Source organism: Marmota flaviventris, chromosome 16 (genome assembly GCF_047511675.1).
Source record: "Marmota flaviventris isolate mMarFla1 chromosome 16, mMarFla1.hap1, whole genome shotgun sequence".
Lineage (NCBI taxonomy): Eukaryota > Metazoa > Chordata > Mammalia > Rodentia > Sciuridae > Marmota > Marmota flaviventris.
This window is the reverse complement of record NC_092513.1, coordinates 3797532-3823791: the sequence shown is the minus strand read 5'-3', so window position 1 is coordinate 3823791 and position 26260 is coordinate 3797532. Positions and strand designations below refer to the sequence as shown.

Here is a 26260-nt window from a genome sequence, read left to right as displayed (position 1 = left end):
TCATTTGGTTATGTTCGTTGCCTGTGTATGAACTGTAGACATATAGGAACTGAGATAGAGTATCTCACCAGTTGTGTGGGTTGGTTGGGTCCCAGCCAGATGACTTGTTTACTCTTCCTCAGAACCGTCTTTCTTCTGCTGCAGTGGCCTCTGCCCTTTTTGGTAGCATGTCTTCAGAAGTTTAGGAGTTGTGCTAAGCTACTCCTTATCTTAGTACTGAATTCAGTCTAAAAGCAATGGAAGTGAGAACAGTAGGGGGTTTTTATTGCTGAGTTTTATTTTGGAGGTAATTTATTCCAACTTGACTGACGTATGTAGAAATTTAGACTGACCTGCATATGAATTAAGGCTGAAAGAATAATCAAGCCACCAACATCACACAGCTTTGTGGTGTCGAAGTAGGAATCAGTTGTACTTCTATGATGTGGCTTCATTCCAGCAGCTTGATTTTTAGTTTTAAGCATGTCATTGGGAAATTGATTATCAGAGCAATTTCTCATTAGTATCAAAAAATTAAACATCAATGCAAATGTCCTTGAATTGTCTAGAATCTTTTGTAGAATGTACATATATGAGAGTAGAAAATAATTAGAAAATCAGTGGTTGAGAGATGGCATTGTGTAAACTGGTGAATACAGATAAGTTCACTATGGTGAGGATGCTTGTGTATTGTAGAGTTAAAATGAAATATAAAACAATGCTAGTGCTAATGCTAATGGGAGAGCTGTTCTGGTCTCCAGAGTCTGGTGACACCTTTGTATTACTGAGCGCTTAGAGCTATGCCCTTGCATGCAGAGGATCCTTGATTGCAGTGAACAGCACCTGTGATTTGCTATTAGCTTTAAGGCTGAAAGACAGCCTTAAATAATGGGTCCCTTCTCTGAAACTTGAGTCCTGGGCAACATCCTTTCCTAGTGTACCCTGCACATTTGGTACACTTACCCAAGACTCTGCTGAGGCATCTGGCAGGTGTATAACCCATATTCAGTGGTATCTGACCCTCCTGTAACTTTCACTGCTGTTTCTACTCAGGGCCCAGAGAGTTGTTATTACCTTAAGTAAAATACTTTCTTGGACTTTAATTCATTTCAGGCTGAAAATATTTAATGAGAAAATTAGCAATATAGAGTTAGGTGGTCTGGTTTTCTTTTTATCATAAAGTCCAAACTAGCAGTCTCTTTGATTTTCTTTTTGATTCTTGACCAGGCTGTAATTTAAAGTTCTTTTTCTGTTGTTATCACATTTTGATATCTTCAGTTAATGCTTTTAGTTTCCCTAATTCTTATGCCTAATATAAACACATTTTCTCACTAGTATCCTTCCAGTTGATTTTTAAGCACCTAATTTCATTAGAAGGAAATACAGTATAATATTCCAAATGCCGCAAGATGTGTAATAAATGATATTGTTACTCCATGTGGTCTTTTGTTTGAGGTGTTGAAGATTTGAAAAATTAGTGTAAATAATCTACATGTACTGTTTATATACATACTTATGTAGATTTAGCCTTTCCCAATAATTTAAAATACATGAAAGTACATTAAAACTTTGAATCAATTTTGAGAAAAGAAGAATTCATAACTGCAGACATCCAGCTTTTAAAATAAGCAATGCTTTTTTGTATTGAAAGGAAACTAAATTGATAAAATTCTTTGCTGTCCATTTAAGATGTCACTTTATTCCCCCATTCACAGGTTCTTTAATGTACCCATAGGCATCCTCTGGTTTTCCTTGTGTTTTGTTGCAGGTTACTACCTCTTACTCATTGCACGGTGGAGGCATGTGTCAGAAACAGGCTAGAGACTGCCAATATTTTAGTAATAATGAAACCTCAGTTGAATGACAGTAACTTTAAAACCTAAAATCTTCCTTTTATGTTAACCAATTTTTGCATTTTCCAGTGAATTTATGATTCAGAAAGGGTCAGATCAGATCTCTACCACCTGATCTTTTCATGTATCTATACATCAGAATATTATGATTCAAAGCATGCTGTGATCCTATTAAGCTCTATAGTGTCTACATTGAATTAGTTTACCAAACTACAGCTGAGACTTGGTGATGCTCTGGTGCACAGATACCCCTGGATATTTACTCTAGAAATAAATGTACCTGCTGCTTGTTGGAGTAAGGCCTTAGAAAGGGTCAATTTTGTACTGAACTCTGAGATTACTGGGCAATACATCTCAACCCTTCTCGCTAATCTTACCTTGAGATCAAATGGTTCCTTAGATCATCCTGACATGCTGGACGGCCTAAATGATAACAAAGTTCAAGACAGTGAAATGTATAAGTTGGGAAAAGCTGCTTTTCCTACCTCCAGCAAATCACACACAATCATCATCACAGAGACAGTATATTCTAAATCTAGCTTATGTATTCAAATTCATAGAGACTCTATATCCATAATAGATACCAGGACCAGTGACAAATTGCAACATACAATATCTGATGGTTTCTAAAGTACCTGGGCCTGTGGAAGAGGTTCTGGTAACGGAAATATATTTTTTTAAGAGAAAGAACATGTATAATTATTTTTAGTACACAGCTTAAAACTTGTTTGATAAAAATATTATTTCAGTCATTAAAATTTAATTGACAGTATATTTTAATCCTGGATAAAGTCCCATTTTGGATAAACAGTGATTACTTTCCCTTAGCTGATGAACAAAAATCCAAGAGCTGACCACGTGACGTCAGCTGATGGTTCTAAAAGGGTTATCCTAGTAACAAATTTAAATCTCATTGGTTATAGATGTTATCCAAACACTACTTTATGATCAGTCTCTGGCTTATTAATTTTCTACAGAAAACTACTACTTTTTAAGTGTCCAAAAGAACCAGGCAGAATTGCACACGTTTCATCCCAGCTACTTGGGAGGCAGAGGCAGGATCTTAAGTTTTAGGCCAGCCTTAGCAACTTGGTGAGAATCTGTCTTAAAATAAATAAAAGGGTCTGTGCTGGGATTTTGCTCTGTGGTAAAGCACCCCGGGTTCAATTCCTAGTACTACAGAGGGGGGAAAAAGTCACCAATAGTTTGTTATTGGAGAATTGGAGCTGGCAGGGATTACTGGTTTTAAGAAACTGTGGCTTCTTACTATTATTGTTTTAATCAGTTGTAAAATATAGAAAATTCTCTTGATTTATATTAGTAAGATACAAGGAATTTATATATGATATAAAATGAAGAGGCATTCTATTCCTAAGAGTTTCAGAAATATTGACCTGAATACATACCAGGAATAAAAGATCACCTTTATTTTTTTTATTGACTGTTTTATTTTTTTTAAATACATGATAGTGGAATGCATTACAATTCTTATTACACATATACAGCACAATTTTTCATATCTTTGTAAAGTATGTTCACACCAATTCATGTCTTTATACATGTACTTTGTTGTGTGTTTTTTTGCATTACAATTCTTATTACACATATATACCACAATTTTTCATATCTCTGTATATAAAGTATGTTGACACCCAATTCGTGTCTTCATACAAGTACTTTGGATAATGATGTCCATCACATTCCATCATCCTTGCTAATCCCCTGTCTACTCCCCATCCCTCCCACCCCTCTTCCCTATCTAGATTCATCTAATCCTCCCATGCTCCCCCTCCCTACCCTACTATGAGTCAGCCTCCTTATATAAGAGAAAATATTTGGCAATTTTTTTTTTTTTGGGGGGGGGAGGGTTTGCTAACTTCACTTAGCATTATATTCTCTAACACCATCCATTTACCTGCAAATGCCATGATTTTATTCTCTTTTAATGCTGAGTAAAATCCCATTGTGATATATGCCACATTTTTTTATCCATTCGTCCACTGAAGGGCATCTAGTTGGCTCCACAGTTTATCTATTGTGAATGGTGCTGCTATAAACATTGATGTGGCTGTGTCCCTGTAGTATTCTGATTTTAAGTCCTTTGGGTATAGTCTGAAGAGAGGGATAGCTGGGTCAAATGGTGTTTTCATTCCCAATTTTCCAAAGAATCCTGTTTTCTATATTGGCTGCACCAATTTGCAGTCCCACCAGCAATGCATGACTGTACCTTTTATCCCATATCCTCGTCAACACTTATTGTTGTTTTTCCTCATAATAGCTGCCATTCTGACTGGCGTGAGATGATATCTTAGAGTAGTTTTGATTTACATTTCTCTGATAGCTAGAGATGATGAGCATTTCTTTTATATATTTGTTGATTGAGTGTACATCCTCTTCTGAGAAGTGTCTGTTCAAGTCCTTGGCCCATTTATTGATTGGGATTATTTGTTTTTTTGGTGTTTAGCTTTTTGAGTTCTTTATATACCCTAGAGATCAGTACTCTATCTGATGTGTGATGAGTAAAAATTTGTTCCCAGGATGTAGGCTCTTTGTTCACCTTATAAATTGTTTCTTTTTCTGAGAAGAAATTTTTTAGTTTGAGTCCATCCCATTTATTGATTCTTGATTTTAATTCTTGCGCTATAGGAGTTTTATTAAGGAAATTGGGGCCTAATCCCACATGCTAAAGATCAGGGCCTACCTTTTCTTCTATTAGACACAGAGTCTCTGGTTTAATTCCTAGGTCCTTGATCCATTTTGAGTTAAATTTTGTGCATGGTGAGAGATAGGGGTTTATTCCTCCCATGCTCCTGTTCCTTATCCCACTATCCCACTATGAATCAGCATCCTTATATCAAAGAAAACATTGGGCATTTGGTTTTTTGGGATTGGTTAACTTCACTTAGCATTATAGGAGACCCAGAATAGCTGCAACAATCCTTAGCAGGAAGAGTAAAGCAGGTGGCATCACTATACCAGACCTTAAACTATACTACAGAGCAATAGTAATAAAAACAGCATGGTATTGGCACCCAAACAGACTGGTAGACCAACGATACAGAATAAAGGACATAGAGACTAACCCACAAAATTACAATTATCTTATATTAGACAAAGGTGCCAAAAATATGCATTGGAGAAAAGATAGCATCTTGAACAAATGGTGCTGGGAAAAGTGGAAATCCATATTCAACAAAATGAAATTAAACTCCTAACTTTAACCATGCATAAAACTCAACTCAAAATACATCAAGGACCTAGGAATAAAACCACAGACCCTGATGTGTGATGAGTAAAAATTTGTCTAATAGAAGAAAAAGTAGGCCCTCATCTCCATCATATGGGATTAGGCCCCAACTTCCTTAATAAGTCTCCTATGGTGCAAGAATTAAAATCAAGAATCAATAAATGGGATGGATTCATACTAAAAAGCTTCTTCTCAGCAAAAGAAACAATCTGTAAGGTGAATAGATAGCCTACATCTTGGGAGCAAATCTTTACCCCTCACACATCAGATAGAGCACTAATCTCTAGTGTATATAAAGAACTCAAAAAGCTAAACACCAAAAAAAACAAATAACCCAATCAATAAATGGGTCAAGGACCTGAACAGACCTTCTCAGAAGAGGATGTACACTCAATCATGAAAAATAAAAAAAAAATGTTCATCATCTTTAGCAATTAGAGAAATGCAAATTAAAACCACTCTAAGATTTCATCTCACTCCAGTGAGAATGGCAGCTATTATGCATAAAATCAATAAGTGTTGGCGAAAACAACAATAAGTGTGGGGGAAAAGGCACACTCATACACTGCTGGTGGGACTGCAAGTTTGTGCAGCCAATATGGAAAGCAGTATGGAGATTCCTTGGAAAATTGGGAATGGAACCACCATTTGACCCATCTGTCCCTCTCCTCGATCTATACCCAAAGGACTTAAAAACAGCATACTACAGGGGCACAGCCACATCAATGTTCATAGCAGCACCATTCACAATAGATAAACTGTGGAACCAACCTAGATGCCCTTTAATGGATGAATGGATTAAAAAAAAAACGTGGTATATATACACAATTCAGCAATAAAAGGGAATAAAATGACATTTGTTCATTTGGTTTTTATTTATGCTTTTCTCCTCTCTGTATTCCTGTTTTGGTTAAATATATCCACAGTTATATTTGTTGTTTCATTTTAATTCTGTTATGACCATGTTAAATAGTTTCATCATTACAATTACTAAAACATTTTTTGTTGACCTGCAAATTATACATGTTCTCAGGATTCTGAAAAAAACATTTTTGTAGTATGAATAAATGTATACCTTGATGTGGTTACTACTAAAACACTGCCTGGAAGATTGTATATTACTTGGCCAAAGTTAAAAGTGATTTCATCTTAGCCGGGCACAGTGGCTCAGGAAGCTGAGGCAGGAGGATCACAAGTTCAAAGCCAACCTCAGCAACAGCTAAGCAACTCACTGAGACCCTGTCTCTAAATAAAATACAAAATAGGGCTGGGGATGTGACTCAGTGGTTGTGTGCCCCTGAGTTCAATCCCTTTACCAAAAAAAAAAAAAAAAAAAAAAAGTGAGTCTATCCTAAATCTCAGATTGAGACAGTTGTTAAAATAGGTTTTCTTCTAGGCATGCACATAGCTGTGGGTTGTGTGCCTAAGTTCTCTCTGTCTGATCATAGATAATTGTGAAGAGTAAAGCTACATGTATGTAGTTTCTTACAAAATGATAAATAATTGTAAAGAGCATGGACTGAGGACAGATAGTAAAAAACAGAAAGAGAGTGGTTGTTCCTCCTGGCAATCAAAACCATTGAACTTGAGAGCTAAAAGTGCATGACTTTATGTATCCTGTGCATCACACCTGCATTCCATCTTATGATTTGCTCATCACTTCCAGGTGCCACATCTCTATCTCTTCTCACTTTTGACGCTGAGCTTGTTCTTGCTGTTGTTTGCACTGTAGGAGTCAACTGTGACCTGCCAGACTTATCTGAAATCCACCTTGCACAAGAAGACTTTTCCAGTATTCTGTTTTCACTGAGATTTTTTTTTCTGTACATATTTTAAATCTGTTTTTTCTTTTTTCTTCCTTCCTTCCTTCCTTCCTTCCTTCCTTCCTTCCTTCCTTCCTTCCTTCCTTCCTTCCTTCCTTCCTTCCTTCCTTCCTTCCTTCCTTCCTTCCTTCCTTCCTTCCTTCCTTCCTTCCTTCCTTCCTTCCTTCCTTCCTTCCTTCCTTCCTTCCTTCCTTCCTTCCTTCCTTCCTTCCTTCCTTTTTTGGTGATGGCATTGTGTTCTCATGATTTCATAGACATTAGTGTTGATCACTGTGTCATAGGCTCCTTATTTGGAGGAGTAGATGTCTTTAGTTTATTTAAAGGTTGTCCATACTATAGATCATTGCTAGATACACAGTATATCCCAATACATCGTTTTTATTGATTGATTATTATAGAAGTAGCAGAAGTATAGTAATTTAGAGATTGTTAGAATTCTGTTATAAAGGTCCAAAGGTTAAAAGCTAGTCAAGGCCTTGGGATGAAGGTATAAGCTATTGGAATACATTTTGTTATTTTATATACATTGGTAAGAGCAGTGATTTAAAAGAAATGCTCTTAATACTTTATTTAAACATTAATATCAGTCCTGTATTTGTAACTACTGTTTAACCTTCCTTACATAAATCCAGTGTTTTCATATCTAACCTGAAGTCATAAAATTTAATTTAGTCTAGACTAGAGAACTGTAGAAATTTAATGCATGTCTTGTTCTGTAGGACTTGACTTCTATGGTTAGTTAGAATTGTCTCTATTTCCTGGTTCTCCAGCCTATGACCTGTGATATAGTTGCAAAGAGTGGTTTTCAAAAGGGACAGGGAGCCTGTGACTGGAATGGATATCATATATAGTATAATTCCTTTCAACTGTTCTCTGCATTTAGTATTTTAAAGTCTATAAGAAACTTGAACTATTTCAGGGGGAAACAACTTCTTAAATCCTAAAAAGGGTATTTAATCCTAAGAAGCGCCTCGATATGCCAGCAGCATTGGACTTTTGGTTCTTTTACTATATGTAGATCAGTGTATTTGGAGAGTAGAGGTGGAAGAATATGACCCATCCTTTGAGGCAGGGATTGGCAAACGATAGTCCAGATCAGGCCCACTGCCCGCTTTTGTAAATAAAGCTTTATTGGAACACAGCCATACTAATTTCTTTACACACTGTCTTCCGTTTCTTCTGTACTACCTTGGCAGAGGTGTGTAGTTGTGTCAAAGACCTCATGGCTCCAGAACTGACAGTATTTTTCATCTGGTTCTTACGCAGAGGGTTTCTTACCCCTGATCTGAGACACTGATGTGTTGCTGAGTTTTTGTGATATAATGGGGGAGAAATCCAACTAATATTGTGTAGGATGGTTATGGTTAGACCAGAGTTTATGGTCTCTTTGACAATGAAAAATTCCATAGGAATGAGGTTTTAAAGACAAATTCAAAACATTTAGGACACAACAGTTGTAGTCCTCCAATGTCTTTCTGTAGAACTAGTCATTATCTTGCTTGTTATTGGCTTAAGATGTCTTGACATTAATATTCTACTTAATGCTCTTCCCAAAAATTATTTTGACAAAAAACCTTTTCAACCCTAGAACTGAATTGAAATGAAATAGGAAAATATATTTTACAGCTTTTGCAGCCTGTGTGCTGTTAAGAGTTTTAAAAATGACAGGCTTCAGCATGGTTAATTTTTTTTTTTTTTTTTGTTACTAGTTAAAAGGATCTAGTCTGTTAATTAGGCTAATTATCACCTGTTCAGGGCAAGAAGACCCTAGAAACTCTTAGCTTAAGTGCAAGCTCCCTGGTTTTGTGTGCAGAAGCCCTTGAGGGAACTTCCCACTTCTCTTCTGGAGGCTTCTCTGGAGTCTTCAGGGTTGAATTTAGGAAAGGAGATCTTAACTAATTTTAGGTTTTTATGGCTTCTTGATATAAATTATGCTCCTGTTTTTATGTAATGTGAAACAGAGACTTTCAAAATAGTAGCCTAATTTAAATATTCTAGACATCAATATCATCATGGAACACTTTTGATTTTATTCATTGAGGCCTTTATATATACATTACACATATTCTCAAGTAGATTATCGATGGATGATGTCACCAACTTTCTTAATATAATTATTGATCTTTAGCTATTTATGCCTTTTTGATAATTCAATTTATAGAAAATTGAAAATTTTTATTTTCTATTTTAAAGTTGCACATTACATTTAAGCATTGTTTAATACTTTGGAACTATATAGAAATAAGATGAACAGCATTACTCTGGAATAATATTGAGATATCTGTTGTGGTTTTAGTGCCTATAACATATGAATAGTTCTTTTTTTTTAAAGAGAGAGAGAGAGAGAATTTTAATATTTGTTTTTTAGTATTTTTGTTTGTACGTGGTGCTGAGGATCGAACCTGGACCGCATGCATGCCAGGCGAGCATGCTACCGCTTGAGCCACATCCCCAGCCCGAATAGTTCTTTATTTCTAAAAGCAGTATTGCATATTTTTATTTTTACTTAAATGTTTCCTGGGCCAGAAACATGAAAAGCATCTCATAAGTGTGATGCTTATAGATACTGAAATTATTATTGTGGACAAATTTCTCAAACTTCTTCAATTTTTCTTGGTTATCCTTTGGGGTACTCAGGTTACTTTTTAAGTATAATCTTCTCCTGTGAATTAAGTGAGCATTACAGTTGCTCTTTGTGGTTGTCTTTCTGTGCCCTTTCATGGGCTCCTTTGTTCAAGAAGGATTCACTCTCAGTTCTATTTGCAGCTCTGCAGAAACTTGCATGGCAACCCTATGTACAAAGACCACATCATTTTCTTTCTATCTCTTAGTGTATCATTATATAATTATTAAATTATTATCATTCAAAAGGAAGCTTTTATTCCAAAGAAACTGTGCACTGGTAGTGTTTGAGAAACTTAGAAATTGTTGAAACATTCATTAGGACGTTGGGTTTTCTTGCTAGGAATTATATAAGCCTTCCCTTGCTTTTATATTTCTGTATTGATTATTCATTCACAAAGAGCAGCAATATCTGTCAATTAAATTTTTTTGATATCTGTTTAGTTTTACAGTAATAATTTTCAATGAATCAACACCGCTGTATTACAGTTTCAAAAGGGAGTGTGCCTATATAACTTTTTAAATATTTTGACAAATGTTAGCCTACTCTTTTATGAAAGTTTTCTTTGTGGCACCCTGTCTTGCTTGCTTATTGGTTTGTTTCTAATATGTATAGGTTTGTGTGATTTATTAATTCAGCAAGACTACCCCCAAGGTGTCATATGGAGGAAATGAGGAATATTGTTTATTTAATTAAATACTGGTTTTGAATTATGAAAATTTAAAAAACTGGGTGATGTTAATTGTAGTCATATTCATTTCAGAATCCTTCTTTTTAAATACAACAAAAAGTTAGAGCTGTAGTTGTCACTGTACTAGTCTGCTCCCTTAACCTCATGACAGGTGTTAGCTGTGTCCTCCAGTGACATAGTATGTTCTTTTGCATGTGGTCTTCATGTTTATATATTTAATGTTGATTATTTTTAATTATATGTGATATAATCTTACTCTTGTTTTTTAATGCAATTACATTTGTAAGATTTTTTAAAATTATATATGTGACCTCATGATGTGAAATGAATTAACTAATTATATATGTGGCTTTAGTTAATTCATTTTCATATCATAAGGGTCTTTCATTTCATGATTAAACTCATAATTTGCCTGCTCCTCATCTTATGATTGTTTGAATGTTAATTGAGAACATTTATTTTTACATGTCTATACTTTTGCAAGTATTTGTCAATGGAGCCATGCAGAGTGGTGCACAGCTATAATCTTCACTACACAGGAGGCTACAGCAGGAAAACGGCATGTTCAAGGCTAGCTTGGGCAATTGAGTGAGACCCTGTCTCTGAATGTCTCAAAATCAAATCAAAGAAAGGACTGGTAATGTGGCTCAGTAGTAGAGGTCCACAGGATTAATCCTTAGTACTCCCACCTCCACAGCACAGTGTTTCTCAGTGGCATCTAACTTAAAATAAATAGATTATTATGGAATAAAAGACAGAAGTAGAACATGTTTACTTTAAAAAGTATAGCAAAAGTGATTATATTTCAGAATCATCCTGAATTGTACTGACTAGGAAACAACATAAAAATATATTGATGATACTTCTTATCTTAATTCTTTTTAAAAATAAATTAAGAGCATTTTTTCAAAATACTTGTATCTTTGTATATAGTTGGAATGTATGCAGATTTTTCATTTGAGTTTCTAATAAAATGAATATCTACCTACTAGAGTTTAATTTTTAAAAAATAATATTTAAATACATAATTTGAGGGACAAGTATAAAAATTCATTTTTTGATACTTTTATAATATGGAAAGATGACATTATAAATGTTATACCAATGTAAACGGTATAATTTGCCATTTAGACATTTAAAAGCAGGCAAATACTTTAACAGAGACTAAGCCCACAATATCTATAAAGACAGACCTGTTATTAATATAATCATAATTTAGCTCCTTTACTTATTTTTTGTCCTTTGTCCATGATACCTAATAACACCCAGATGAGAATTTCTAGTTTTTGTTATATAGCTCACAGTGGGGCTATTTAGTATATTTTCTTCAAAGCTGGAGATGTGGATTTAAATCTTGAGCGTGTTACTTCTACTTTGCAAAAAGAAACTTTCTGAAAAAAGTTCCTTGGCACTTTCCAACCCTTTTGTCCTCTACTGCTGCCCCTGAATATAGCAGGCAGAGCACTTAGGGCCACTGTAGGTTGACAGGAGTGCTAAGGGTAGAGAGCCCTCTCATAACAAAATACCAGAAAAATTATTTGATTTTATTTAGGAATCCCTGTTTAATTTAGGAATCCTTATACATTTGTACTAAAAGATTAACTCTAAGTTGACTGCCACATCAAGTTTCCCATAAGCAAAAAAGGGCTTTATTTCAAACATTTTTTCTCATCATAGACATCTCCATCTCAGGAACTCTAATGAAAACACCTCTTGGTTGAACTTGCTAAAGATGTTATAAATAACATTATACCATTGAAATTATTTTCCCCCAAATTTCCTGGTCATTCCTACATTGCCTTCTGATTACCCAGGTGTCTGGTGAGAAATCTGGTATCATTTTGATTTCTTTGGCTTGTGATTTTGTTTCCTTTTGCAACTTTTCCAATCTCTTTGTATCTAGTAAATATATCTCGTGAAGCCCTGGGAAGGGAAGGGGAGGGAACAAGCTGAGCCCTTTTGATTCAAGATCTAACAGCACTGCATGGTGGGTGTATCTTCAGTAAACATGAAGCAGATACAAAGAATTTAGGAGCCAGAGCAGCTGCCAATAGCAAGGGAGTCGGTTTCTCTGCTCAGAAAAGACATTCTGCTGAGCATGTTTCTCATGCCTCTGCTGTGCTATTACGTTTTTTAAAAATATGGATTTATAAATGTTTAGAAATTTAAAATTTAGTTTCAAAAGCTTGTAGTCCCAAAAGAAAGCAAATATAGAAAACATGGCTGTTGTCTGTGCACGTAGATCACTGCCGTAGGTGCAGCTCTGCGTTCCTTTTGGTTTGAGATAGACCACCATTTGTGAACCAATATGAGTGCCAGGGAAGGAGAAAGACCAAATATTGGAAAACTGGGAGGCTTGATGAATGACTCCTTTTACTGTGATGTCCACATTTTGAATTCGGATTCTGAAAGCTGTGAGATTAGAGGAAGAACTCAAACTCTTCATCACAGTTCATTTCATCCAGGTGGTATGAAATAATTCATACAACTCCACTGAGTACTAGGCCGTTTTCTGGCTTTACTGGTAGGGTGAACCAAATGTCATGATGTTCTTTCAGGTGCTTATATTATTTACCCTCTAATGCTGTAATCTCTAAAAGATTGCCCATTAGTTACCTTTGTACATCCTTCAACCGACCTTCTTAAAAAATTGTCTCCACTAGCTTAGTTTTGCAAAGTAAACATCTTTTTATTACAAATTCAATTAGGCAAGAAGTTTCTTATGTAAAAACACCACAGGTGGATAGAAAATATTTTATGACCTTTAACCTCACACCTTGAGTCACAGGGCTTTGCCATACCCCTGATTGGCCGTGTAGGCTGCACTCAGGACTCTGCAGGCAGTGTGGAGTCCCATTGGGCAGGGCACTCCCAGTGCCTTTCCTCCCAGATACAAGGCATTTTCATGCGTTTCCTATGATTGGAATTTTTCCTGCTGGCTCTACATTTCCAGTTGTCACCTACCTTTTAAAGTCTAAATTAAAGGCCACCTCTGGGAAGTCTCTAATCTCTCCTATCTCGTTATTGCCCTTGTTTTAAATTTATGATGGCACTTTACATTTTTTCCTAGCATAGAGTTTATTTTTGTGAATAGTTTTTCTTTCTTCGTATCTTGTAATTTCCTTGAGAGGCATTTTCCTTGATTGTTCTGAACTCTCCAGACAGTGTTTTTGCAGTGGCAGATGGTCAGGTGCTTCTAAATTCCATCCAGAGCACACACTGACACTCCTTTGTTTTAGCTCATGGTGTCTCCTGGCGACATTTCTCCAAGCCCCAGGAGAGCCAGAGTCCCTTGGGAGATGACAGAATTCCCCACTGATGTTGAGTGAAGGCAAGTATTTTAGAATATTTGAGGGTCAAAATTTGTGTAATTCCAGGAGACATGCCATCAATGAGTAGGTCTTAATCTTTATAAAGACAGTTTATATTGGTAATATTTCCAGTTCTTTTCAAGCTGTCAGTGGGTGAACTTATTTATTTTCATAAAGCAGAGTGTAAAACATATGAGGTTTTCTGAAAGTCCAGTGGTAGTCTTACTTCTTTGTTATCTGGCTTTTGTTGTTTTATGACAGGCACTGAGCTTTAGTTTAACATTTTTATTACATATGAATAATAGAGTACATATATTGAGGTTTCATACAGGTAATTTTGTTAAATGTACATCATGGTAGATTTTAAAATGAGGGATTTATTTTGTCATTCATGAAGTTGTAATACAGTCTGGAGAAACTATTTGTTAAAAGATAGCATCTATTTAACCTCCTTATTTATTTCTTGTAGGAGAAGGTTAGATCCACAATAAATACATGAAGAAATAAGTAGATAGGGGAATTTATCTTGGAAATAAGATCCCTGTCATGGTTTTGAAATGTTAAATGCATGAAGACCTGTCAAAGAGATATACAGACATGATTTTTTTTACAGTGAATTTCAAAGTATTTAGTTATATTTGTCATTCTCTAGTACCAGTAAGCAATGATCAAATGATATAGTAATTTTGAAATCAGACTGCATTAATGGATGTAAATATAGTGTTTCTTCATGTACATTGTAGAGATAAATAAATTAGCAATTTACTATTAATGAAGCACTTATGATATGTTATGGCATTTCTAAAATATTTAGCAATGCTTCTATTCCATTTAAGATTTAACTTTATAAATATACACAATGAGAGATTTTTATAAAAGGCAATTTATAATTTGGTTCATAATAGTAAGCCTGAATGTTTTATTTGTTAAAGTAATTCACATATACCCCAAAATGGAAAAGTTTTCTATTTGGAGCTGGGATTGTTAATCTGCCCTAATGAGGCTAAAGAAATCTGTAAAGTCATGATTAAAGCCTTTATGGAAGTTTATTCTCTTTATAGAGCTCTTCGTTCATAACTTAAGAGTGCTATGATCTTTTACATTTTTAATTGTACTAACTGGATAAAAGTGCAGTTTACTTGAATGTGGTTGATGTCAACTGCCATGACATGATGCCTATCAACTTATTAAAATGTTTTACTTTTGATTATTGAATTTTAATTTGCTTTTATTTGATTGTTAATCATCCCAAATTAATTTACTAGACTCATTGTCAGAGGGATTGTTTTAAACCCAGTAGTATTAAATGTAAAAAGTAATTTTTAGTGATGACCTTATAAATGTAGGTTTTTGCAAAGAGATGATAAGATCAACCAGAGAATATATTAAAGGTTCACATTTCCTTTATTATTAAGAGTCTTAAAAGCTTAAACTGAACTTGGAACCTGAAATATTTTATTATGTAAATACTTATTGATTATTTTCAGCCACCCTCCCCTACCATATAGGAAATAACTTGCAATTTCTTTCCGTCAGAGACTCTTTTTATAACAATCTACAGTTCAAATGTTTTTGCCTTTATCAAAGGAGCTTTTTTTTGGGTACCAGTGTGATAACCCAGAGGCCCCCTCAATCAGGGAGTCATAGGGACTCCCTTTTCTCCCTGGGAGCTTTGTGGTGTGGGCTGCTGGGTGTCTGAGGCGAGGCACAGTTGCAGCAGCACCAGCCACCCGCCTGGCAGGCAGCAGGGCTTGTCTGAGTGGTGGAGTATGGATAGCATTTCATTTAGCCTTTGCTCTGACAGCCTATGCCCTGGATAAGTGGTGTAGGCCTGTACAGGTGAAATCTATTCTCACTTTTGCCTCAGGGGTGACTGGACTGTAACAGAATTTTTCAAACCCGTTGGGCCCAACCGCAAAGCAGAGAATAAATGGCTGAAGTGCCAGGCCTCGACAGAAAAATCAATGCCTGGTTATACAGACATGACAGACCAGGCCTGCAGTTCTCCTCACAGAGGCTGTGTGCACGCCACACTCCAGGGTTACCCAGGGTCCATCTGGGGCCTTTGATGTTCCTGTGCAGGCAGTATTTACATTGTTTTCTCTCTCTTTCATGCAGGAAATTTACATGTCACTTATGTGATAGAAGTTTCACAGAGAAGTGGGCCCTGAACAACCACATGAAACTCCACACGGGAGAAAAGCCATTTAAGTGTACTTGGCCCACATGCCATTATTCATTCCTCACAGCCTCTGCGATGAAAGACCACTACAGGACACACACAGGTGTGCCACGCCCCTTCTATCCCATTGGCTGAGCGGGAGGGAACTGTCCTAGTCATAGAATGTGTTTAAGATGTAGTAATTGCATATGAAAATGTATGATATCATTTATTACCTTTCAGTAATACTCAGGGTAGCTTTAAATTGACATTTTAAAGCGTGTGCGCATGCTTGTGAGCATGCATAGGTTCATATCTGGAACCTCATTTATAGAGTGTGTGTGTGTGCGCTCATGTGCACGCATGTGTACGCATGTGTGAGTATGTGTATTGACACATCTTTTTAGATGTGATTTTTGTCAAGGAGCGTTTGGAATATTAAGTTTTCAAAGAGAGCAAGTCTTCTCTTTTCTTACAGACATGTTCTAGGTCCCATAATATATTTGCAAAATATTGAGTCCTGATTTTACTTACTATTTAAAAGTTTTAAAAAAGTTAATGCCTTTCTTCAGGAAAGAATGCTGTCAGGTCTAAGTTTTTGATAACACATAGAGACTAATCTATATTGAGTTACTGAAAATTTTTTTCAGAAAAATAAACATTAAAAGGAATAAATTAACATAAATTTGCATCAAGACATAGAAAGGACTCCGGAATTTAAACAGATTGCTAGCAAAAACAGTGTTGAGAACACACCTCTATTGGGCATAGTACTGAGAATGCTCAGTTAGGGCCTTCATCACTATAGATTCCATGTGTGTGCTGTTGTCATGTGCTGTGTTTATGATTTGTTTTTCTTTGTCTTATTACAGTGGGCCGAAAACTTCCTTATATGCTTATGTCTGAGTGCTTTCCTTATATATAACTATATTACTGTGAACTATTTGGTATTTTTGTGGTCTTCTTTACACCTCTCAGAATGTATTTTATTTCAGTGAAAAGAATAATAAATTTTAATCAGCATTCTCAAATGTTCTTCTCATTGCCAAAAATCCTATATTATTGTTAGAAATTATAGGTTAAAAGTTCTTCTGAAGCAGTTTGTGGGAAGCCTAGGCCTCCTTAGCTTCCTTGACAAGGGTGTTGACGATTTAAGGTCTCCAGCCTGCCCTGAGAGATCACTTATATCGAGCAGCAGATGAAAAGCCAGTGCAGATGTAATTTATCGTCGGCGTTTCCTTCTAAAGAATAATTGTGGAGACTTGGCTGGATCAATAATATAGATTTTTGTTGTTAGGTCTTGTAGTCTGCACCATAATGAGAGATAGGGGACAGTGGCTGTTTTCTAATAGAAAATAAAGGATTGGTTTCCGTGTCTTTCTACATTTGAATGCAGAATGGCACACTTGAAACTAATTCAAGTTGTTATGAAAAGAAGTCTTCTATTAAATCTCAATGTAAAAATATGACATGCTAATGAACCCCCTCTTTATTAAGTGAAATAGTGCATTGAGCTTTTTCTTGTTTTCTCAAAAAATATTCTTTTGCCCAATGTTTAACCCTAACTACCCCCCAAAGCAAGTGAAAATTGAATTTAGAATGAAAAACAAATCAAGCCACCAAGGTAAATATGACACACAATACATTGGAGACTAACATCCTAAATAAAATCCTACACATCAAAAAATCAAGGTCACTAATGTATCCAGAATCAAATCACATGGAAAATGAATAAGTTTTTTCTTTGTGTCTTTATATTTATTTTAAAATAGGGATAGGACTAGAACTTACTATATACAACATACACATATATGTGATATATCAATACAGATACAGATATATAGAATGTAAATCCTATGAGAATTTTTTTTTTATTTTAGAAGAAAAGATATAGGTCACAAAGAAGTTCATAAATGACAGGAAGGAAAAACACTTTTTCTTGAATTCAAAAGCAATAAGAATACTCATTTCTGTTTAGAAAGTGTGACAGTTGAGTGCTGCCACACTGACATTCCTGCTGCACACACTGCAGAATGCATGTATGCGTGCCTGTGCCTGTGTGTAGTGATACACCCTCATACCCCGCCTGAGTGCCTTACCTGCTTTCTACATCTGTGGGAATGTGTGTTTGTGCCAGTACACCCAAAAGAGAGCCCGGAAAGCTGGGGTAATGAAGAAATTGGACAGAACATTTTTGCCTCAACATAGAATAGTATGCTAATATCAACAAGCAAATTGTCTTTGGGGAATAACAAAAAGTCTACTTCAGTGTTATTTAATTGATACAACAGCTAGTTAGAAAGATTTATATTTCAAATTGATTAAATAATTAAATGAGTGATTATAATTACACTTTATTCTTCACAGCCCATCTACTCTGTTTTGTCTATAATGAATTAATGATGCCAAGAAATAAATTTAACCCAGAAATAAGAAAGTAAAGATAGTAAAAATATTTAATTCAGCTTCATTTTTTTAATAATAAACAATATAACATAGCATTGGGAAATAGGAGCAAACATTTTTTTAAAGGTTTCTTATTAATAAGTGTTCCTTTAAATTATAAAAGCCAATAGTGCTCTTAAGTAATGGAAATATTTTTTTTTTTCAATTACCACAGTTATTCTGCCTTTCTATGTTTACTGTTCATTCTGACCTTACAAAGGCAATTTCAGCTTCCCCTAACATGGCAAGCTAACTCTCTGTTATAATGTACCAAAACTCTAGGACAAAGCAGATTGATATGGGCAAACCTGGGAAAGACTTGTTGCATTAAATGTCTGAGTGAGTAAATGGGGTAGATATAGATTACAAGTGATTTATTTTATTTCAGGAAAAGTATTTTATAATTTCACTGAATCTCTCCAAGGTTAGCATTTTTATTCTGTTTTGCCCTTCTTTGTGAGTCTTGTGGGATGAACTGCCTAGCTGGCCAGATCTTACTGCCTAAATAAGCAACAGTAGAAAGATATATTGTATTTATAAACTGTAGGGCAAGATATTAGTTTGTGTAAAAAAGGCTAAAAAAAAATGAGCACTTTCACCACTTATAACATTACTACATCTGCCAAATCTGTCTTTAATTGTTGCAGAGGGTTCAAGTCCAGAGCTATCATTAAAGATAAATAGTATGAATTTTTATAGAATTTCTTTAGCAATCCCTAGACTTCCTTTCCTATGCCATGAAAGTTCAAGAAGCATAAACAGCATTGAATTGCTGTTGGTACTGAGTAATGTAGATTTCATTGTTTCAGGATCTTCAGTATGTTCAAAGAAACCATTTAATTCATATCATAAGTAGAAGTGATTAAACAAGACCCAGATAGAATAGGTAAAAACAATTCAATATTCTTAAGTTGTTAGAAAATTCAATATGTTTTATGTAAGCAGAATCATATATACTGTATATTAACAATTCCAAGCAATCTTTACTTAGCTCGGAAAGGCCAGATGTATGGGAATTGTAAAAAATCAGGATATGCATAAAAACTGTTCAAGTGCATAAAGCAGCCCCATCTGGAAGACATCTACCAGAAATGAAGTTGTACAAAACCATTCCATTGATAATAAAGCTAATTTTTATGGGTCTGACAAGTATGTAATTATGTTCAGTGGTGCTTTTCAGATTTTATCACAGTCAATAAACCGCAGTGGTAATTTCATTCCCATTTGACATATTTACATGGAAACATTTGATTGGAGGAATTAGTAACCCTGAAAGCCTTGATAGATATGTTTTAATGATCTGTGACCTCCGCAGTCCCTCATCTGTTTATTGTTGCAACAGGCGAGAAGTCGTTTCTGTGTGACCTCTGCGGCTTTGCCGGTGGGACCCGACACGCCCTCACCAAGCACCGTAGGCAGCACACAGGTCAGTACCAAGTCTACAGAGAGAGAACATGGTGTCAGATATCCTAGCCACCATTTTTTACCTCATTTTTTCTTTTCTGTTTAACTCCTATAAAATCTGAGGACCTATAGAGAATTCTATTTGAATAATGTAAGATTTTAAATTATCTATTTTTATACATTTAAAAAGTAGATGTGTTACATATTTCAGGAATCAGATATTCGGATGTCCCCAGTAAATTATGTTAAATAGGAGAAAAAAATAAAAACAGTGGCTCCCTAAGCTTGTGGGTGTGAATAGGGGGCCCTGTGTTGGTGGTCCTCCCCCCTCCTCCCCCCCCCATGCCTCTGTACCCACCTGCCTACTTAGCTCCCTTATGTGTTATCTGCCCAACTCCTGTCTATCTCTCTGCCTCCCTGCCCTTCCCTTCTATTGGTCAGTCGGTCTGTGAGTTAATGTGATATGAAGGCTGTGCTGTTGAATAAGTTATTCTTAATATTAATTATTAATGGAAATAAAGGAACAACATAAGAGATAATTATGGTCATTGAAGAGAATCTCCCTCTCCTCACATTATGTGTACATTCTTGGTGATTGAACAAAATAAAATGGATTCGTTGACTATGAACACTTATGAATGAGAAGTTTTAAACATTGTCAAATTTGTTTCCTACTTTGTGTAATCTAATGGGTCTTATAAGTAATTATTTTTTAATTCTAAATTATATGTGTTTGGGACGGTATGGATTCATGGCAGTTGTCCCTTGAAGCTATTAACAGAACCACATTTTACTATACCAGATCTTACCTTGTTAAGATGATAAGTCATGTGGTAACATAGTGATAACAAAGTATTGTATTTTTACTTTTGTACATGAGGATGGTTGAGTGTGACAGTCACACCGTGAATGGCATGAAATTAAAGTATGTGAAATGTGTTATTTATGGTACATTATGATTCTTGAAATGCTATGTTGAATGGGTACAGTCAACTTTCGTGCCCAAGATGGTATTTGTAGGATCAACGAAAATGAATGCCAGTTATTGCTTTTAGATCTTGCATGTATATGATTCGAATTTCCATCTGGAATAAGAACTGTTGATTCAAAAGAAAATTTCCAGTCTAGCATGATATTGGAAACATAGATGTACTTTAAACACATAAAATTTCATTGTAAGTTTCCAGGAGCCACTGTGCATGCATTATTTTAAGGATTCGGTGTAAGATGACAGAAAAGGCAGTTATCCTTGACCACTCCAGTGGAATAGTTGGAAATAAGTGCATAAATAGTGTGCTCATTAGGATTTTTATTCATAATGTTTTCAGTTTATTGGTGCTCAAACTATTATGATTTAAATGTCCCTGTAGTTCTCCTTGTTTCATCAGGTGTAGCCCCAGGGGACAGTAGACTCCCACTGTGCCACCTCTGCCACTAGGTATTGTCCCTCTTTGTCCTACAGTGGAGACATAGAGCTGCGATCACAGGCCTTCTAGCTGATGGATCGATCAAGAAGCCTGCATTGAGCCAGCATAAGTTTATATTTTATGTCAGGTCCAGAGTCTCCTTATTACTTTGCTATTAACTTTATACCATATAGGACAATGTCTCACAGACAGAGGTATCTGTCTTTCTGGCATTTATCTGCCTCTCTGGCACAAATCAAACATGATTCTTTAATACCAAAGTCAGTTCTTCAGATTGTTGGTGTCAACAAACAGCTCTGTACAACTCAGTCTAGGCACTTAGCTTTTATGCTGGATTTAAAATGTTTCAGCAACATACAACTTTTTATTTCCCAAGGCCAGACTCGAATGGTACATTTGAAATCTGTATTTCTCTGATGTGTCCCACTTTGACATGGTTTACCTTTTTACCACAGAGTGCCCACGCAAATTATAATCGGTTTGGAAAGGGATAGGTATCCAAAGTGTTCCAAATGGCGTAAATAATTCCCTGTTGCAATACAGACTGTCTAGGGGGCTGAAACAAAACATCTTCTGTTCTGAGATTTATTTTTATCACCTGTCAGAGACCCTTGATTCAAGGGCACAGGAACCAGTCCTCACATGCAGTTGAAGAGTCCTGGCCAGCGTAATAACCCAGCCCACCCAAAGGAATGCAGAGTGTGATTTCCTGGAGATGTGGCAGCCAGTCTGACAGATGGTTGACACACAAAAGGACACTGCTCTGTGGTGACAAGCTATTCTGATGTCCCTGCTCTTTCTTCTACTTTTCTATCAGGTTACCCGATAAAAAGGTGCAAAGTATTCCTGGTTGGTTATATTATAAGATTATATGTAAGCCCATACATATAATCTGAACAACCAAGTCCTATTGTCTCATGTAGAGGAAAATACAAAGATTTGGGGAACTCTTCCTTATTCTGCTTTTTTGAAAGGGTAGCCCTCTTGCCTTATAGGTAGCGTTATTTGAGTTTTAATATGTTACTTGGTTTTATTCATTCTTTCAGCTTTGGAATGGCAAGGAATTCAAAAGCTCTCTTTCCAGTCAGTCCTTCATTAGAAGATCTTCCTTAAGCATGTTTATATACCTCTTCATACACTATTTCTTATTTTAAATAATTAACAAATATTTAGCACACCAAAATTTTTATTTCAAATCTGTTTTTCTTTCCAACTTTTGAGTCTTGAGGTTGGGTTTATATTTTGATTGTGTATTGAGACTAACAAGAAACTCCTTCTGAGTTTCTGCAGTGTTGTTTCTTTTTTTCCCCCTGAAGAAATCACCCACAAGTGATTTCAAAAATTACCAAATTGCATATTAGAGAAAAAGTATTGAACATATAGCAAAATACATGAATTGCAAATTAACTATCATGTACAGATTTGAATAAACTGGAGTTTATAAAGTTGAAGTGAGATTCTTACACTGTTGAGAACTCAGATAAGTGTGAGCCTTCCTTAGCATTTTGGGTAGCATAACATTTTTGTTACATTCTCTTTTTTCCTTCCAGCCCATATATAATTTAAAATATTTCAGTATTCCACAACTTAACCTATGATATGGTCAAGGTAGATATGTTGTGACATTTTGTAATTTACAACAATATAATGCTACCTACTGTGAACTTAAAATTATTTGAATTATAAAGAAAGTAAATGGCATCCTTTTTTTAAAATGTGTTGCTTTTAGATTTAAATTTTGTTAAATAAAAATACAATGAAAGTTCACCTGAAATAAACTATATTAAACACATTTTTTAAAAAGAGATTGTTAAACTCCCAAACTAAGGAAATTAAGTTTGAAGATCTCAGATCTTTAATTTGCCCCACTGACATAGGCGATAAGGTCTATAATGTCACTTTTTTTGCAATCTTCAGATACCTTTCAAATTCATGAAGAATGAATAGCTCAAGGATGTTGGGCAAGGACGGTGCGGTGAACAAATGGCAGTGAATTGTCACACCAAAACATTTTACAGACATTTAGAGGGAATGGAGGCATCAGAATAAAATTGTGAATTTGCATAATTAAAATCATAAATTGCTTGACTATTTAGAGTCATTTTATTAAAAGTGGAAAGTTTTATACTAAGTTGCAGTCTTATACAGCTATCCTAATTATGACAATATTTTATTGGCATAAAAGTGGACACATAAATCAGTGGAATAGAAAGGAATCCAGAGATAGACTTATGCTTATATTTGTCAAATATTTTCAAACAAGGTATCATATTCAGAATTAAATTCAGGAAAAAATGTGCAAAGGCCCTACAGTGGAAACCTCGTAACACCCCTGATAGAAATTTAAGAAGACCTAAATAGAGAGCTGTAACATATATATACAGAAATTCACTCCAAAGAGGCAGTCTCAGTGTAAAATTTAAAGAAGTATAAAATCTAGATGAAATCATAGGAAAAAAACTTTTGTTTTGGATTACCAAAGATTTCTTTGTTTTGACAGCAACAGCTGATTCATAAAAGAAGAATCTTGAAAAATGATTAATTGAAAACTTTATAAAGTAGTAATTAATGTTCTTTAAAAAAACACTGAGAGAACTGGGGATGTTGCTTAGTGGTAGTGTTCACCTAGTATATGCGAAGTCCTGGGTTTCATCCCGTGTACTGCAAAAATTTTTAGGAAGAAAGAAGGAAGGAGAATGGAGGGAAACAAAAACAGACCAACCAACCGACTGAGATGAGGATGAAAAGACAAATTACAGATTGGGAGAAAGTACGTGCACATCACAAGTTGTATAAAGAATCATAGTAGAACATCAAAAGAACTCTGAAAACATGGTTCTCAGAAAACAGTAAATTAAAAAGATAAAGATTTTAGCAGATTTTCACCGAAGCATATGAAACTGTGGTTCATAAGTCCAAGGATGGAAAGAGCCTCACAATCCATAGAGAAATGCTGCAGGCGAGTACTGACCACACCAGATAATGGTGAAGATTTGGAGCAGCTGGCCTCTCACACACAGCTAGTAAGAATCTAGGTGGTCCAGCCTCTTTGGAAAACAATTTGGCAGTTTCACACAAGGTGAAATGTGTATCTGCCTTTTCACCCAGCCATCCTACTGCTGGGAATTTATCCAAAACAAAAGGAAATATATATATATATGTACATGCAATGTCTTACATACATGTACATGAAGATGTTTAGCAGGTTAATTTTTTGTACCCAAAATTACAATAACTTGGATACCTTCAATGTATAAATGGATAAGCAAATTGTATGGATAAGTAGTATCCATACAATGAATACTACTCAACAAGGAAAACAAATGAAGTATGTTTACCCTCTGCAACATAAATAAGCCACAGAATAACTGTGCTGAGAGAAAGAGGCCAGATAAGAAAAGGTTCATACTATGTGTTTGCATGAACATAAATTTCTAGAAAATGCTAATTAATATACAGTGACAAAGCAGATAAGTGTTGGCTTGGAGATGGAGTGAGTAGGAGGCAGGTACAGGAGTCCTTTGGAGAAAATGGTTGTCTTTGTTCATTATCTTGATCGAGGTAGTAGTTTCATCAGTGCGTACAATAAATATGGAAATATTTTATGTATCAGTTATATCTCATTGGCACAGTTTATAGTACTTGATACTTTCTGGGTCAATCTTGAAAGATATAGTCAATTTAGTGAAATAATTAATATTTTTTTGTGAACTGAAGTTTGACATTGATATGAAGTTAAATTACTTTTCATTGTACTTAGAGAACAAATTCAGTTCTTAGGATGAATGTACCATACTCTGGTATAAATATGTGTGGCTGGTTTTGTGTTTCCATGTCATAGAGGTTGACCTGTTTTCCTTCAGGCTTTTACAAAATGAATAACCTGTTGCCTCTCAAAGCAAAATCTGCCAACATCGTGAGAGTGCGCTTTTGTGTGTCAGTGGTTGTGTGTCCACTGCAGTTTAAGTTGCTTAACTATGAGTTTAGACATTCTTGATTGTTTCCTTTGCTGAGAGCAAAGAGTCATTGAGACCTGGGGTGATTGCTTGATGAGGCTGCTGCAGGTGGACGTCTTTAAGGAAAAAATGGTGAAGAGAGACAAAAATCCTTTCTAACTCAAAGATGTTTTTTACTTATCAGTTCATCAGTGTGCTTTATGTAGTGGGGTTCTCTGTTTTTGTTTTTGTTTTTGGGTTTTTTTTTTTATTTTTTGGTACTTGTAATTGAAACCAGGAGCACTTAACCACTGAGCAACATCTCCAGACCCACTTTTTATTTACAGTTATATTTTTATTTTTTCTAATTAGTTATACATGATATTAGCATGTATTTTTGGCATATTATACATATACGGAGTATAACTTCTCATTCTTCTAGTTGTGCATGTTGTAGAATTACAGAGCTTAAGTAATCATATATAATGTCCAATTCATTCTACTATGTTTCCTATTCCCATACCCCCTCCCTTCCCTTCATTCCCTATTGTCTAATCCAGAATATTTCTATTCTTCCCTAACCACCCCCACCTATTGTGAATTAGCATCTGCATATCAGAAAAAACATTCAGCCTTTGGTGTTTGCGGACTGGCTTATTTCACTTAGTAAGATATTCTCCAATCAATCTTTCCTTCCTTCCTTCCTTCCTTCCTTCCTTCCTTCCTTCCTTCCTTCCTTCCTTCCTTCCTTCCTTCCTTCCAACAAGAATAAGTCAAACAGAAATATTTCCTGACAGGATTCATTAAATTATACATTTGTTTCATGTTCCCTTACTATGCAAACCCATTAATTTTTTTCTGTGTGCTAACTGCTTATCTGTTTACTGGTTCTGAGCTCTTGATGAGAGCCACTTGTGTGCTCCTTCTCTCTTCTCTGTGAGAGTCCATGCACTTAACCAAGGTCAGCAGTGCTCTCACAGTAATAAGAGCAACTGGTCGCTGCACACTCTGATAAGTGTGCTTTTTCTGTGTTTTTTGCCATCTTAATCCCGAATAGGTACCCTGAGTTTTGGTGGTATTCCCCTTCTGATCTTTCTCAAGAAGTCTGACAGGTAGTTTGTTCAAGATATGGCAAAAACAGATTGAAATTGAAGCCCATCTGGCATCATCCAGCCATGCCACTGTGCTGCATTAGAAAATGCCATCAAACGAGATGTTTATGGATAAGTGAGTGATCCACAGCTGTAAGTAAGGCCCTAATAAAGAAACATGTGGGATGAATTTCTAAACATTGTCATTTCAGGAACACATATAGGCAAGTAGATATTATTGTATACGTTTGATGATAGGCAAGTAGATGT

General features: G+C 35.5%; 1 protein-coding gene across 3 annotated transcripts in view; it reads left to right on the top strand.

The window, feature by feature from the left end:
• The window catches only part of Znf407 (zinc finger protein 407), a 430768-nt gene that overhangs the window by 246320 nt on the left and 158188 nt on the right, over window positions 1-26260 (top strand). For all 3 annotated transcript variants that reach the window (XM_071602635.1, XM_027935301.2, XM_071602634.1), the window contains 2 exons: window positions 15646-15812; window positions 19476-19559. In XM_071602635.1, the coding sequence (XP_071458736.1) occupies window positions 15646-15812; window positions 19476-19559 (251 nt within the window). The remainder of the gene's footprint in view (window positions 1-15645; window positions 15813-19475; window positions 19560-26260) is intronic.